The sequence below is a fragment of the Dendrobates tinctorius genome, unplaced genomic scaffold (assembly GCF_039654945.1).
Source record: "Dendrobates tinctorius isolate UK_male_01 unplaced genomic scaffold, ASM3965494v1 ptg000241l, whole genome shotgun sequence".
In the NCBI taxonomy this organism is placed as follows: Eukaryota; Metazoa; Chordata; class Amphibia; order Anura; family Dendrobatidae; genus Dendrobates; species Dendrobates tinctorius.
In genome coordinates this window covers 15,088,603-15,104,620 of record NW_027361908.1, presented here as the reverse complement: position 1 = coordinate 15,104,620, position 16,018 = coordinate 15,088,603, and the positions used below count along the sequence as shown (strand labels likewise).

The 16,018-nt window shown below is 47.1% G+C and overlaps 1 protein-coding gene across 1 annotated transcript in view; it reads right to left on the bottom strand.

The window, feature by feature from the left end:
- Positions 1-16,018, bottom strand: part of PTPRQ (protein tyrosine phosphatase receptor type Q) — a 794,911-nt gene that overhangs the window by 686,904 nt on the left and 91,989 nt on the right. The window contains exons 3-5 of the mRNA XM_073556964.1: positions 7,806-8,171; positions 4,591-4,748; positions 438-600 (exon numbers count right to left, since the gene is read on the bottom strand). Coding sequence (XP_073413065.1) covers positions 438-600; positions 4,591-4,748; positions 7,806-8,171 — 687 coding nt within the window. The remainder of the gene's footprint in view (positions 1-437; positions 601-4,590; positions 4,749-7,805; positions 8,172-16,018) is intronic.

Here is a 16,018-nt window from a genome sequence, read left to right as displayed (position 1 = left end):
AATGAGTGGAACAGGCTGCCACGAGAGGTGGTGATTTCTCCTTCAATGGAACTCCTCAAACAGAGGCTGGACAGACATCTGTCTGGGATGATTTAGTCAATCCTGCTTTGAGCAGGGGTTGGACCAGATGACCCAGGAGGTTCCTTCCAACTCTACCATTCTATGATTCTAATTATTGATGTCAGAATAAATATTAGCTATTATCAAAAATCAAGAATGGAGTGGGCTCATTGTCATGACAGGCATACAGTATATGGTCTTGCAAATGACAATACAACCAGTCCATCAATACCAGTGGCCACTGTAGAGTATGTATCTTTCTGAATAGATGTAAATGTGAGTGTTTACGTGTGTGTGTGTGTGTGTGTGTGTGTGTGTGTGTGTGTGTTTGTGTGTGTACACGTTTACTGTTAATACAAAATTCACTGATTACTTACTAGTACTAATAGTTTGGCGTATTGGGGTACTAAATTGCTTCTCTTTAATTGTTTGAACTTCAAATATGTAGTCTTCCCCAGGTACAAGATTCTTTATCACTGCTTCATTGTCAGCTATGTATACCTTATGAAATGCTTCTTTATTGCTTAATCCATAGGTCAGCTGTCAAAAGATAAAGTTACTTATATTAGTTTTTAAAACATTAAGTAAAAAAAGAACACATTCTATTGATAATTTCCCTAAAAACGTTGTCTCCATTGATTTTATTCTGTCTCATTTTATGTATAACAGGCTATAAAAAGTAGTAGGAGGAGATGGCTACCTAATCTGCACGTAGTCACTATTAAGAAAGGTGCCACTTACCCCCTCCTGCAGATGCATGGCGAAGATGGAAAGGAATCTGGAGCTTGTGGAGCTAACAAAGCCTGGATCACAGCAAGGCTGCAGGAAATGATCAGCAGGCCGGATGTCGGTGGTGAGAGCCCGGCGCCGCATGCACGCACGGCGCGTTCGCACATTGAGGCCATCGGAGTGCATGTCAACAGATGCTGCTCCTTGTCCTCTGTGTCGCCTTAGAAGCCCCACCAGGGACCCTTCAGGATGTGGTCTCACCCTCCATCCGTTCTCAGGTATCACTCTAGGAGGAATCCGGTTAGGCAATGTGCACTGCCCCCCGAGGAAGCCGCAGCAAAACGCTCGTCAGGGCACTTGTGCTCTGGTCACGCATCCATCATGGGTAAGCTCTGCATGAGGCAGTTTCAGCGATCTTTCATATGTTATTTTTGAACCTTTGGATCGTTATGTAATGGGCACACTATGTGGGTCATTGTATCTATTAGTTCAACAATGGAGCTGTTTTTAACTCCCCGCTATAATGCCTTCCTTGCATTGCTTACATGGATACAATTTATGTAAAAATGTCATTGCTATTTAAAAAGAATTGCACTATGCACTTTAATTACTATCTTTCTTACCTTATTGTAAACAGACAATTGACTTGTCCATTTTGATGGAGCTAACCATTGCTTGTATGGTTATATAGCTACCCGCCTGTTCTTGAGTACGTCTTACATTTTACTATTTTGGATTGTTATTGGCATTTTTGTAATTTTCAATAAAGACATTGATTTGATTTTTTTTTACCTATATCTGTCTTTAGTTATTTTGACCAAAAGGTTACTCATATTTGGACCCAAAAAAGGCTCTCTGATAGTCCTTTCATGTATTATCCAAACAAAAATCATCATGAAATATATCATGGAGATTGAAGAAGTGAAACAGAGGTAAGTTATAAAAAAAGTTCAAATTTTATTGATAAACAATTTTAAAATAATAAAGAATTACATTAAGAAGACATAAAAAGGGGTCTCCAACATAAGGGGGATCAGAATGACCAGCAAAAATGGAAATATTTAAATTCCTCATATGGTGCAAAATACATATATTCGCTGTATCATGTTATTAATTGTGCATCTGTAATCCATAGTGCCCATAGATCCCCTTCCAAAATAAATATCCTATGGCCTAAAAAATCCACCAGCAATTGCAATAAATATTGCTAAAATTTGCTAAAACAAAGCGCAGCCGCACTATAGAGGATCTATGGCCTAATATCTGTGGTGTTGAGGGGGGAGGGGGAGGGGGGGCCCAGGAGAAGAGGAAGGGCACCAAGGGAAATTGATATGAATCAATACACTCAAGCCTCTGTCCTACCAAAAAATTACAAAGAATTGGTGGCGCAGCAGTAACAAGCCTTATGTAGGGCATTCATTGCAAGGTACAATTCAATTTTTACCTGTTTGCTGGCCGCTAGGATACAGGGCAAGTGTACTGAGGCTGGATGCTGGTATACTTTTTTGCACCATTTCGCAGTAGTTGCTTCTTCCAGGGTCCCGACAGCGCCGTTTCGCAGTAGTTGCTTCTTCCAGGGCATACCAATCCTTTGTAATTTTTTGGTAAGACAGAGGCTTGAGTGTATTGATTCCCCCCCTCAACACCACAGATATTAGACCATATATCCTGTATAGTGCGGCTGCGCTTTGTTTTAGCAAATTTTAGCAATATTTATTGCAATTGCTGGTGGATTTTTTAGGCCATAGGATATTTATTTTGGAAGGGGATCTATGGGCACTATGGATTACAGATGCACAATTAATAACATGATACAGCGAATTTATGTATTTTGCACCATATGGGGAATTTAAATATTTCCATTTTTGCTGGTCATTCTGATCCCCCTTTTGTTGGAGACCCCTTTTTATGTCTTCTTTATGTAATTCTTTATTATTTTTAAATTGTTTATCAATAAAATTTGAACTTTTTATAACTTACCTCTGTTTTCACTTCTTCAATCTTCGAGAAATATTTCATGATGATTTTTGTTTGGATTTACTTATTGAAGTGACCATTGCTGTAATAATTTAGGATTATGGGTATAACTTTCATGTATTATGTAGCATTTTTAGAGTATACTTGAAATGGGGAATATGTATCCTATAACCCAGTTTTCCCTAAATGTATTTCTTCTTCTTGGTTGAAGTATGTGTAATGCTGCTGCAGTGCAGAATAGCACAACCTCCACCATGGGGAGCTGGTGAGGGAGGAGAGGCTGCACTCACAGCGTAGCACACAGTGTGGCAGCACAGGAGCCACTAGGTGGCGACAGAGTGGTCAGACGAGCTGGATCATCAACAGTCAAGAAACGCAGTACCAGAGGGAAACACAATACACGTGGTCAAGTACAAGCCAGAGAAGTCAGAACCAGCCGGGAGAGGAGATATCAGAGACGTAAGACAGTCAGACTGGTCAGAGGGCAAGCCAGGTCACATACCAAAAAGTCAAAGCATGGGGAGCAAACACTAAGACAAGCGGGGTAGCAGGAGTAAACAGGCAGAGGACAAACCAGGGTGTAACGGGGTCAGCTGCTCAAGCCTGGGGCAGAAACTATAACTGACACTGTCTGCCGGCCGCAGCGGACTGAAATTGTAACACAGATCCTGAAACGAGGCAGAGAAAGTTAACCCTCGCATGACCAAACTGGGGAGAGAATAACAAGAAACAAACCCTGGCCTGTTATGAATGGGTCACTGAGGAGGATAGCAGGAACAGGCTAAGCCACCAGGAAACCAGAGAGGTTGGTAACGCAGCAGATTGCAGACCCTTGATCCTAACAACACAACTAGCAGTAGCCGTGGAGCTTTCCTACGATGCCCTAGATGCTTCGGCACAGCCGTAGAACTAACTAAGCCTAAAGCCAGAAAGGTGAAAACTAAACTGCCCCAGAGCAGATGCCCAAAGGAATAGACAGCCCCCAAACATATATTGTCGGTGAGACAAGATGAAACACAAACACAGGCAGAAAATAGACTGAGCAAATGATGGGGCCCTAACTGTCTAGATAAGACAGGACAGAAAAGATACTGTCTGCAATCATGCAAAAACCCCAAAAAATGCAACACATCTGATATACAAAAAACCCGAGGCCACAGGACCTCACCCCCGCCAGATCAGCACTCCAGTGTGTACTGGAAGCAAAGCCAAAGATACTATATATAACAGATACTGAAAAACTAGCACAAGCTGTAACATATGGAGCGGGGCCCAGCGCAGCCCCCAGCAGGGAGTACGCTGAACCCTCGCAACAAAGCAGAAAGCAAAAAAAAAGGCATAACCAGATTAGATGCAAAGGATTAACAAAAGAATCACTTAACTGAACCATGCAGATCAGGCAGGAGACTGAAGAGCTCAAAATAGACAAGGAGGAAATCACCAGCAACCACTAAGGGAAGCCTGCTCACTTATATGCTCCCAGCCAATAATACCAGATTCCCAATCATCATCGTCAGGTGGCAAACTTCCATCAGGCTGACCAGCTCCACTACTCCCAGCAACCACCAGAGGGAGCTCCAGCCCAGAAGTCCGAGCAAGGGAATTCACAACACTGGCCTGGATCATTACAGTACCCCTCTCTCAATGGGGAGCCACATGACCCCCAGGTTTTCCTGGATAACGAGCGTGAAAGGTCTGGACCAACCGATCAACATGGACCAAACGCGCCACCACCCAGGACTGGTCCTCAGGACCGTAACAATTGCAATGGACCAAATACTGAAGTGAACGGTGGAGCATATGATAATCCACCACCCGCTCTACCTCATACTCGGTCTGACCATCCACCACAACAGGTGGCGGGTGCGAAGGATACACACCTGAGGAAGACACCAATGGCTTCAGAAGAACCTTATGGAACACATTGGGGATCCACAACGACGAAGGCAAGCACAAGTGAAAGGATACAGGATTAACCACCTCTAAAATTTCATAAGGACCATTAAATTTGGGACCCAACTTAGCAGAAGGAATCCTCAACCCTATATACTTTTGTGGATAACCATACCTTATCCCCCACCTGAGATGCCGGCCCCACCGAATGTCATTTATCTGCAAAAAATTTATATTTGTCCTGAGCCTCCCCAATGTTCCTCTGGACCTCCCTCCAAACCTCCCCCCAACCACTGAAAGGCTGAAGCAGCCCCTTGACACGCTGAATCCAGCCGGGAAAAAGCACCAAAGTGAGGGTGAAAACCATAGTTGCCAAAGAACGGGGAAGTACCAGTGGATTGATTGACATGATTATTGAAAGAGAATTCTGCCATGGGTACAGAAGAGCACCAATCATCCTGTCTAGATGTGGCAAGACACCGTAATATCTGCTCAAAGACTGGTTGGTCCTTTCCGTCTGACCATTGGTCTCAGGATGATAGATCAACGAAAGGGGCAAACTGATACCCAGCCTTTTCCAAAAAGCCCTCCAGAATTTTGACAGAAACTGCACACCTCTACCAGACACCACACTCATAGGCACACCATGCAATCAGACAACATGCTCATTGAATAGTTTTGATAGGGTCTCAGCATTAGGCAGACCCGCCAATAGTACAAAATGCACCTTTTTACTGAACCTATCCACTACTACCCAAACCACGGTTTTGCCATTAGAGGGGGGAAGATCGGAGATAAATTCCATGAACAGATGACTCCATGGTCTATCCGAAATTGGCAATGGCACCAATTCCCCGGCCGGCCAATTATGGGAGGTTTTAGCGCAGACACAGGTTTCACAGGAGGACACAAACACAGCAACGTCAGAAGCAAACAAGGGCCACCAAAATAGCCTAGTTGTCATGGCATAGGACATGTTTAATGTCCTGTTATTTTAAGGTTAACTTTTGCTGGCCTCCCTTTGTATCTGGGAGGGGTATTTATACTCACTCCAGACTAGGATTCCCTGTCAGCTATACTGTTGTTCTGGCTGTGTGTCTGACCCCCAGGTGTGTGTATACTGCATTGCTTGTTTGCTTCCCGTGTATGACCCGGTCTGTCCGCTCACTCTGTTCTCTGTCTCACATTTTGGTACTATTGTCTTCTCCGGTTCTGACCTCCTGGCTTAGCTATTGTTACTCCATTACAGTTTGTCCCTATTGTACCGTCTATTGCCTGTTCTGGTTTACTGATCTATTGCCACGTTCTGACTATCCGTTCTCTCTAATCCTTTGGTACTGTCATTCTATCTCGGTGTTTGACCCCGGCCTGATCTGGTTTACATCCCTGTCTATGCCCCTTGGTAACTTGGTCCTGTGGTTGCCCTTCTAGGATTTTTCCTTCAGCTCCTAGCTCTCTGGAGCTTAGGCCACACCCCCAGCAGTCACGTGCTTCAGGTCCTGTTAGTCTGAAGCATGCATCTTCACCGCTGCTGCCCTGCTCCACAGGTATCTTTGAGCACAGTTTTTGTACTCAGGACACATGCACTGGCTCTGTGAGCAAGTGCAGTGCGGTGATCCCGACACTAGTGATGGCTTTACGCATGGCTGAGATTCCAGGATGCCCACTCATAGCCGAAGCGCCATTAACCGATTCTGGAAAGGCACAAAGAACTTATTATCAGGTACGGACGGAGGAGCAAGACACTGGGCCTCACAAATCTCCTGCTCCAATATCGAGGACACCCCAGTCAACACCACTCCGTGTTGAAGAATGGAGGAAGGAAGTTCAGGGGGTGATATATAATCCAAGCTGTGAGACAACGCATCAGCCTTCACATTCTTGGACCCAGGCCTGAAAGTGATTGAAAACTGAAATCGAGAAAAAAAAAGTGACCATCTCGCCTGTCTCGGTGTTAACCGTTTGGCTGACTCAATGTAAGACAGGTTCTAGTGATCCGTAATGACAGTGATATGATGGACAGCCCTCTCCAAAAAATGCCTTCATCCTTCAAAAGCCAGTTTAATGGCCAATAACTCCCAGTTGCCCACATCATAATTCCTTTCGGCAGAGGAAAACTTTTTCAAAAAGAAGGCACAGGGCCTTAAATTAGTTAACGTGGTGGGCCCCTAGGATAACACCGCCCCCACTCCCCTCTCCGAGGCGTCCACCTCCACGATAAATGGTTCAGATAAATCAGGTTTAATCAGTACAGGGGCAGACATGAAACACTGCCAAAGCTGGAGCTGACCAGTTTTTTATATCAGCCCCCTTACGAGTTAAATCAGTGAGGGGTTTGGCCACCTGAGAAAACCCCTTGATGAATTTTCTATAGTAATTGGCAAAACCCAGAAAACGCTGAAGACCCTTGAGATCTTTGGGCTGCACCCAATCCACAATAGCCTGTACCTTTCTAGGATCCATACGAAACCCCCCAGCAGACAAAATGAACCTCAGAAAGGACAATTCTTGGACAAAAAATTAAAAGTTCTCCAGTTTAGCAAAGAGTGAGATCTCCCTACGCCTCTGGAGAACAGCACGGAGGGGACCCATGTGATTCTGTTTATCATATCATCCAGATAAATTACCATGAAGTGCTCAATAAAATCAGATAAAACATGATTGATAAAATTCTGGAATACCCCTGGCGTGTTAGCCAGGCCTAAGGGCATAACCAAGTTCTCAAACAAACCCTCAGAGGTGAGAAATGCAGTTTTCCCTCCAGCATATAGATGAGATTGTATGCTTCCCTGAGGTCCAACTTAGAAACCCACCTGGCCCCAGACAATTGATTGTGCAAATCAGGTATAAGTGGGAGGGGGTAAGTGTTCCTTACAGTGATCTTATTCAATTCTCGAAAATCGAGTCATGGACGTACACCACCATCCTTTTTTTTTTTTAACAAAAAAGAACCCCAACGCCACGGGAGATATAGAATGGCGAATGTGACACTTACGAACGCTTTCGGAGATATATTCCTTCATAGCTGGGCAATTTGGCACCAGGAACGAGATAAACAGCACAATCGAATGAGTGGTGTGGTGGTAGAACCTCAGCTTCCTTTTCGGAGAATACATCCTCAAAATCCTTCAGGTACTCTGGAATACCCTCCAGACTGACGGATAACACAGATACATTAACAAGACATCTCTTAGAACAATTGGGACCCAAATTAACAATATTCCGAGCTTCCCAGTCAATGACTGGGTTATGTACTCGTAACGAGTGAAACCCCAACACCAGTCCCGCTGGCAGATTGTCCAGAGCAAAACATGTAATACGTTCTTGATGATGGGACCCAACCGTGAGGATAAACTCCTTGGAGACAAACTTATCCACATTCTTAGCAAGGGAAGGAGTTTTATCAATGGCCACAATATTGATGGGGGTTCCCATCCCGACTGTCACTAACTTACATTTGACCACCAAATCAGAGTCAATCAGGTTCAGCGATGACCCACAGTCCTCAAAAGCTGAAGTGGAAGTACAACAGTTTTCAACAAACAGTTCCACATCCAATTGTAATTTTAGCAGTGAGGAAAAAGGTACCCGAGAGTCTGGGCAACCTCCTCGATAGTTACCCAGACTTAGGTGTTCCCAACACCTTGGGAATCGGAGGACAGGAAGGACAGTCCTTTTTTCAGTGTCCTGGACTACCACAGTAGAAGCAGAGTCTGCCTTCCCATCATCGTCTCCTCTCTCTTTCCTTGAGAGTGGTGGCCCCCACCTCCATGGGCTCGGAATGTGGCACAACATCAGAATTTCTCAGAAGAAGAGGAACTTCCTGGTGCATGACACCCCTCTCCCTTACTCTACAATCCATCCGGATAGCCTGAGTCATAGCCTCCTCCAAGGAACTAGGTGGCAGATGGAGAGCCAGAGCATACTTCAGATGATCAGACAGTCCCCTCCGGAACTGACACCTGAGCTCGGGGTCATTCCAGGACACCTCAGGGGACCATCGTCTGAACGCCGAACAATACCACTCGGTTGAGAGCTTTCCCTGAACAAGACCCATTATAGTGTCCTCTGCCAACCTGACACGGTCCGGTTTGTCATAGATAAGTTCTAGGGTCTCAAAAAACCTATCCATTGACATCTATTCAGGGGCAGAGAGAAAGCTCAAGATTGCGGACCCTCCCTGAGTAAGGAAATAATTATCCCCACCCACTGACTCTCATCCCCAGATGATCAATGTACAAGCGAAAATAATAATTTACAACTCTCCCTGAACGTATGAAACTTGTCTTTCTTGCAAGAAAATGTGTCAGGAAGCTTAACCAAGGGATCAGGAGAGTGCAAAATGACATCTACAGAATCACCAGGCTGAGCAACAGCATGAGGGGTGGTACCCTGCACAGTCTTAACAGTCGCCGTCAACTCTTTCAGTAATTGAGTATGGGACGTGGCCAAGGCCCTATGCTCCACCGATAATTCTCACATTATCTGTGTCAAACTGGACACCTGATCCGCCAGATGAGCAGAAAAAAGCAAAATCCCCTTTAATGTTGGGGAAGTTATAATGTAATGCTGCTGTAGTGCAGTATAGCACAAACTCCACCAGGGAGGGCTGGTGAGGGAGGAGAGGCTGCACTCACAGCATAGCACACAGTGCGGCAGCACAGGAGCCACTAGATGGTGAGAGAGTGGTCAGACAAGCCTGGTCAGCAACAGTTAGGAAATGCAATACCAGACTGAAACACAAGTACAAGCCAGAGAAGTCAGAACCAGCCGGGAGCAAAGATATCAGAGACGTAAGACAGTCAGACTGGTCAGAGGGCAAGCCAGGTCACATACCATGAAGTCAAAGCATGGGGAGCAAACACTAAGACAAGAGGGGTAGCAGGAGTAAGGCTAGGTTCACATTTGCATTCAGGAGGGCTGCGGATTGGCTGCCTACTTCCTCCTTTCATCCTCCCTGAAGCTCCACCTATTTCTGTATGCGTCCTGCGTTTCCCTGTGTACCTATCTTTAACATTGGGTATGCAGTCAATGCGTTGTATGCGGATGCGTCCTCATGAGGCGATTTGACGTGTGCAGCTGTGGTGCCCTGTGTCTTTGCTGCCACAAATTGGTCAAATATGTACTATTGTATATGTGTTTTGTAGATGATGGGAGTTATGCTTTCTCTGCTGAGACAACTGCACACACACACAATTTTACCCCACTCCCTTACTTGCCTGAAGCTTATAGCTTTGGAGACATACCCTAACTGGGAGGGGAAGAGTTTAGTTGTTGTTCTGTGAGGAAGACGGTGTGACAAGATGGAGAATGTTCTTGGAGCAGTTACATGTGCTCTCTCCAGGAACAATGCTGAGAAGAATCAGGGAATCAGCCCCTATGCCATCTATGCTTCTAGAGTTGGATGGTAAGCTGAGAGGCTGTGTGGTTTACACGAAAAGCAATGGAGTGCCTTCTCCCAGGAAAACGACAGCAACAGAGAATCAGTGAGGGATTATGTCAGAATGAGCACGTGCTTCACTTAAGATTCAAGCTGCATGTTGCTGGGGCAGAAAACACTGTGAGTACTGGGAATACTGGAAGTTTCAGACTCTGGGAAACCTTTGTCCCTGAAGGGATTAGAACAGCAGGAAGATTACATTGAACCACAGCAGAGAGAAGGATAACTCCCATCGTGCAGAGCAGACTGTAAACCTGGTGAGAGAGTTGTATTTTATCCTTTGAACTGCACCTGGACTTCAGTAAATGATAACGTGACTTTCCTTGTCTCCTGCCTTGTTACTCTGTGCCATCTACTTTCATCACTATCTCTGGGGGCCAGCCCTAGTTGGAGAGGGTTAAACACCTGCACTGCCTTCATCATCTACCCCCCAGGGATCATCTGCAGTGTCGGTTATCTTACAGTCGAACACTCCAACTGGTGTCACAAACTCTTTTTCTAATTTTTTTCCCTTTTTTATTCTTTTATTTTTAACCCCTATTTCACTGTCCCTGGAGCACAGGCACGGTTGCCACCCCCGTGACCCCTGAATCCAACTCTGCCCGGCGACCTGAGTGCTCCACGCTGGGTGATACACGGCGACCGCACGGAAACGCAAAACGAGGCAGAGAAAGTTAACCCTCTCATGACCAGACCGGGGACAGAATAACAAGAAACAAACCCCAGCCAGGATCATGAGAATATGACAAGCAATTCCGTTACAGGAGGGCAGTGCGGCCTAGTATTCGGTGGGATCAGAAAGATATTGGGCTTTGATGAAAAGTGATGGCTCCATCCCATTTTGGGCAGTCATTTCAAAGGGTACCCGGGGGGATACGGTCATCATGTGTTTTCAGTGGGTGCAGCGAAGCTGGTGGTTCAGGGACAATGCCAGGTCTATATTGGCAGTTCAACGAGGGACAGTGCAAGTTTGTTTGCAACTGTAAATTTAAAGCAGGAGCAGGATCACACAGATCGGCACGCTGCTTTAAGAAAAGAAAAATAAGAATGAGGGGGCATTACAAAAGGGGAAAAGTCAAGTGAGACTTCTTGCTATGGCCCCTTATCTAAGAGTGCATAAAAGCACGTCTGACCATAGTTTTGTGCACCTCTGAAAAGAAGGACACTGCTGAACACAATTCATACAGACTCCAGAGTAACTTCACTGCCTCATTATAGTGAATACTAGCTATGAACCCGTTCTACGCCCAGGTGGCAAGCATTTTTATTGGTATATGGTCTCCCATCCTGGTATGTGCTGCCCCCATCCTGTCCTGGTGTGCATGGCACCCCTCATCCCTATCCTGGTATGCATGGTACCCTCACCCCCCCAATCCTGGCAAGCATGGCACCCTGTTCCTCATCCTGGTATGCATGGTCCCCTCACTCCCCAATCCTGGTATGCATGGTACCCCCTTATCCCTATCCTGGTATGTATGATCCCCTCACCTCCCTATTGTGGCGCCCCTGAGGCTCAGTCGCCACAGAGGTACTGCACCTTCTCCTAAGGTGTAGTGCCCCACCGCCTAGGTAGGTTGGGAACTCCTTTCTTCACTCCAACACCTGCATCCCACACACAGGATAGTTTGGCACTGATCACATTGTGGCTCATGCTTAAAGGGTAGCAGAGCACCTCTGGTGATTCCTTGTTTCATAACATGAGATGTGCTGGGTAGAGTTGAGCGAAACGGGTCGAAAAAATTCAAAAGTCGCCGACTTTTGGCAAAGTCGGGTTTCATGAAACGAAACCCGACCCTAGGATGAGGTCGGCCACGAGGTCGGCGACTTACGCGCCAAAGTCGCGTTTCAAAAGTTTGTTTTGCGCTCTTTTTCAGCCAATCAGGATCCACGGACACTGTGGGCAACGTGATGACATAGGCACGGGTCACCACCATCTTTCAGAAGGGCATGCAAGTGATTGGCTTGCTTTGGTGGGCGTCACAGGGGGTATAAAAGGGCGTGCACGCCGACCGCCATCTTACTTCTGCCGATCTTAGTATAGGGAGAGGTTGCTGCTGATTCTGTAGGGAGAGCGTTAGGCAGGGAAGAAGACAAAAAAACTGCTTCTGCTGCTAGCGATTTGGCCTGCACAACACACAAGTCACTGTGTGTGCAGTGCAAGGGGAGGCTATATTGTGGTGTATCAGTGGTGTCGGTTGTTGGGCTGCCTTCTAAGGCTTCCTGACACGCTGGCATTGCTGTTTACCCACTGCTCCGCAAACTGCTTTTTTAAAAGCAATCCAATCTCCCTTATCCTCTCGTCACTTTGGTCACAGGCATGTGCCATCGAGCGTGTCACATAGCGCTCAGATATCAGTGGGCCGCACACAATCCACAAGTGTCCAGTGTCCAAAAGTGTACGCAGAGATCCAAAATCTCCATTATCCTCTCGTCACTTTGGTCACAGGCAGCTGTGCCATCGAGCGTGTCACATAGCGCTCAGATATCAGTGGGCCGCACACAATCCACAAGTGTCCAGTGTCCAAAAGTGTACGCAGAGATTCAAAATCTCCATTATCCTCTCGTCACTTTGGTCACAGGCAGCTGTGCCGTCGAGCGTGTCACATAGCGCTCAGATATCAGTGGGCCGCACACAATCCACAAGTGTCCAGTGTCCAAAAGTGTACGCAGAGATTCAAAATCTCCATTATCCTCTCGTCACTTTGGTCACAGGCAGCTGTGCCATCGAGCGTGTCACATAGCGCTCAGATATCAGTGGGCCGCACACAATCCACAAGTGTCCAGTGTCCAAAAGTGTACGCAGAGATTCAAAATCTCCATTATCCTCTCGTCACTTTGGTCACAGGCAGCTGTGCCATCGAGCGTGTCACATAGCGCTCAGATATCAGTGGGCCGCACACAATCCACAAGTGTCCAGTGTCCAAAAGTGTACGCAGAGATTCAAAATCTCCATTATCCTCTCGTCACTTTGGTCACAGGCAGCTGTGCCATCGAGCGTGTCACATAGCGCTCAGATATCAGTGGGCCGCACACAATCCACAAGTGTCCACTGTCCACAAGTGTACGCAGAGATTCAAAATCTCCATTATCCTCTCGTCACTTTGGTCACAGGCAGCTGTGCCATCGAGCGTGTCACATAGCGCTCAGATATCAGTGGGCCGCACACAATCCACAAGTGTCCACTGTCCACAAGTGTACGCAGAGATTCAAAATCTCCATTATCCTCTCGTCACTTTGGTCACAGGCAGCTGTGCCATCGAGCGTGTCACATAGCGCTCAGATATCAGTGGGCTGCACACAATCCACAAGTGTCCACTGTCCACAAGTGTGTGCAGAAATTCTAAAACTCCCCTGTCCTATAGACACCTTGTACCTTGTTTTACATTACTATATAGTTTGTTGGATTTTGTCTACATTTCTACCAAAAATGAGGAAGGCTGGTGGAAGAGGCCGTGGAATTGGGCGGGGGTTGGCAGCTGGTAATGATGGTGTTGGTGGTGGATCTGATGGTAGTGGCAAGAGCAAAATAGGACCAAATGCAGGAGGTGCTGACCCTGCGTCATCGTCTGTCTACATAAGGCCTCGAACGCTTAGTTTTATAGGAGTTGGCAAACCGCTTTTAAAGGCAGAGCATCAGGAAAAAGTTTTGTCTTACATTGCTGACTCAGCCTCCAGCTCTATCGCCTCCTCTTCTTCAGTTGTAAAAAGTAAAAGCACTGAGTCGTCATTGGAGGCTCATGTTCATGAACCACACCTTTCCTTGTGTCCTTCACCCCAACCAAGATTGAAGGATGACGCAGGCCATACTACTTATTACTCCATGGAGCTGTTTTCACATACCATGCCTGGATTATCAAGTCAAATGGTGAATTACCCAGGCCAAGATGAATCTGACATGGAGTGCACTGATGCACAGCCGCTGATGGATGATTCTGCTGGTACATTCACTCAGAGCACTACATTGTCCTCGCAGTGTACAGAGCCAGATTTTGACCCTGATGAGACTCAGGTGCCCCTTCCCGCACACTATACCACCATACACGGTGACACAGAGAAAGGTGCACATGACATAGAAGAGGAGGTGATGGATGACCCAGTTGTTGACCCAGATTGGCATCCATTGGGGGAAGAGGGTGCTGCTTCCAATAGCTCAGATGAGGAGCATCCACAGCAGACATCGACATCGCAACAGCTGTTATCTGGCAGGCCCGGAGCACTCCAAAGACGGGTTCCAAACATCAAAAGAGTTGCTGGACAGCTTGTCCAGAGGGTCAAAAGATCACAGCGTGCTAGGCCGCAAAATGTCTGCCAAAGTAGGAAGAGTGCAGTGTGGCAGTTTTTTGAACAAAATCCTCATGATCAGGCCAAGGTTATCTGTAAGAAGTGCGCAAAGACCTTTAGCCGAGGGAAAAATCTGAAAAATTTGAATACCAGTTGCATGCTTAGACATTTAACCAGCATGCACTTGCAAGCGTGGACACAACACCAAACCTCAAGTGCCACATGTGCAACTGATCACAACGAAGGTAGTCAGCAACGCTACATTGTTTCCCCCACTGTAAGCACACCGGTTAGCACAGCAGCAAATGTTGAGGTGTCGCTACAAGACCACAGCAGTCAGGGAATCCCACTGTTATATCAACGAAAGACTGATTCTAGGCCATCAGAAAGAACACCAACTCCATCACCATCATCAACCCTCTCTCAGTCCGCCCTGTCCACCGGTACTTCCACCATATGCAGCTCTCAAGTCCAGCTCACCCTCCCAGACACTATGAGTAGGTCAAGAAAGTACTCAGTCTCTCATCCGCGTACACTGGGTTTGAACGCCCACATTGCCAAACTAATCTCGTTTGAGATGATGCCCTTTCGGTTGGTGGAAAGCACAGCTTTCCGCGAACTCATGGCTTATGCAGTACCACGCTATGACCTACCCAGTCGCCACTTCTTCTCTCGCAAAGCCATCCCAGCCCTCCACCATCATGTGAAAGACCGCATTGTCCATGCACTCAAGCAGTCAGTGAGCGGAAAGGTGCACCTCACAACTGATGCATGGTCCAGTCGGCATGGCCAGGGCCGTTACGTGTCCATCACTGCGCACTGGGTTAATGTGGTGGATGCAGGGTCCACAGGGGACAGCGGTGGTGGGACAGTGCTGCCTAGCCCACGGTCTAGGAAACAGTTGACTGTAGGCGTTCGACCCTCCTCCTCCTCCAGAAGCGACAGCTCGTCCACAGAGCGCAGTCGTACGAGCACTCCATCTGCAGCTGCCACTGTTGCACACGATGTGTCCCCCTATCGAGCAGCTAGTGGAAAGCGTCAGCAGGCTGTGTTGCAGATGATGTGTTTGGGCGACAGACACACCGCCGAGGTGCTGGCCGAGTACTTGAAGCGACAAACTGAGTCATGGCTGGGCAGTGTACATCTTGAGGCAGGCAAGGTAGTTAGTGATAACGGCCGTAATTTTGTGGCAGCCATAGCCCTTTCAAAACTCAGCCACATACCTTGCTTGGCTCACACCTTGAACCTGGTGGTGCAGTGCTTCCTCAAAAATTATCCGGAGTTAACAGCCCTGCTCCAGAAGGTGCGAAGACTGTGCGCGCACATCCGCCGGTCGCCTGTACACTCCGTTCGTATGCAGAAGCTGCAGCGATTGCTCCACCTTCCCAACCACCGCCTCATTATCGACATTGCAACAAGGTGGAACTCCACCCTGCACATGGTGGAGCGGCTGTGCGAGCAGAGGCAGGCCATAATGCATTTGTGGGAGGATACACGGCCAGGCACTTTGAGAGCAGACATGGAGTTGACAGGCGTGCAGTGGTCGAAGCTGAAAGACCTTTGTAAAGTCCTTCAGTGTTTTGAGGAATGCACACGGCTGGTAAGCGCAGACGACGCCATCCTAAGCATGAGCATCCC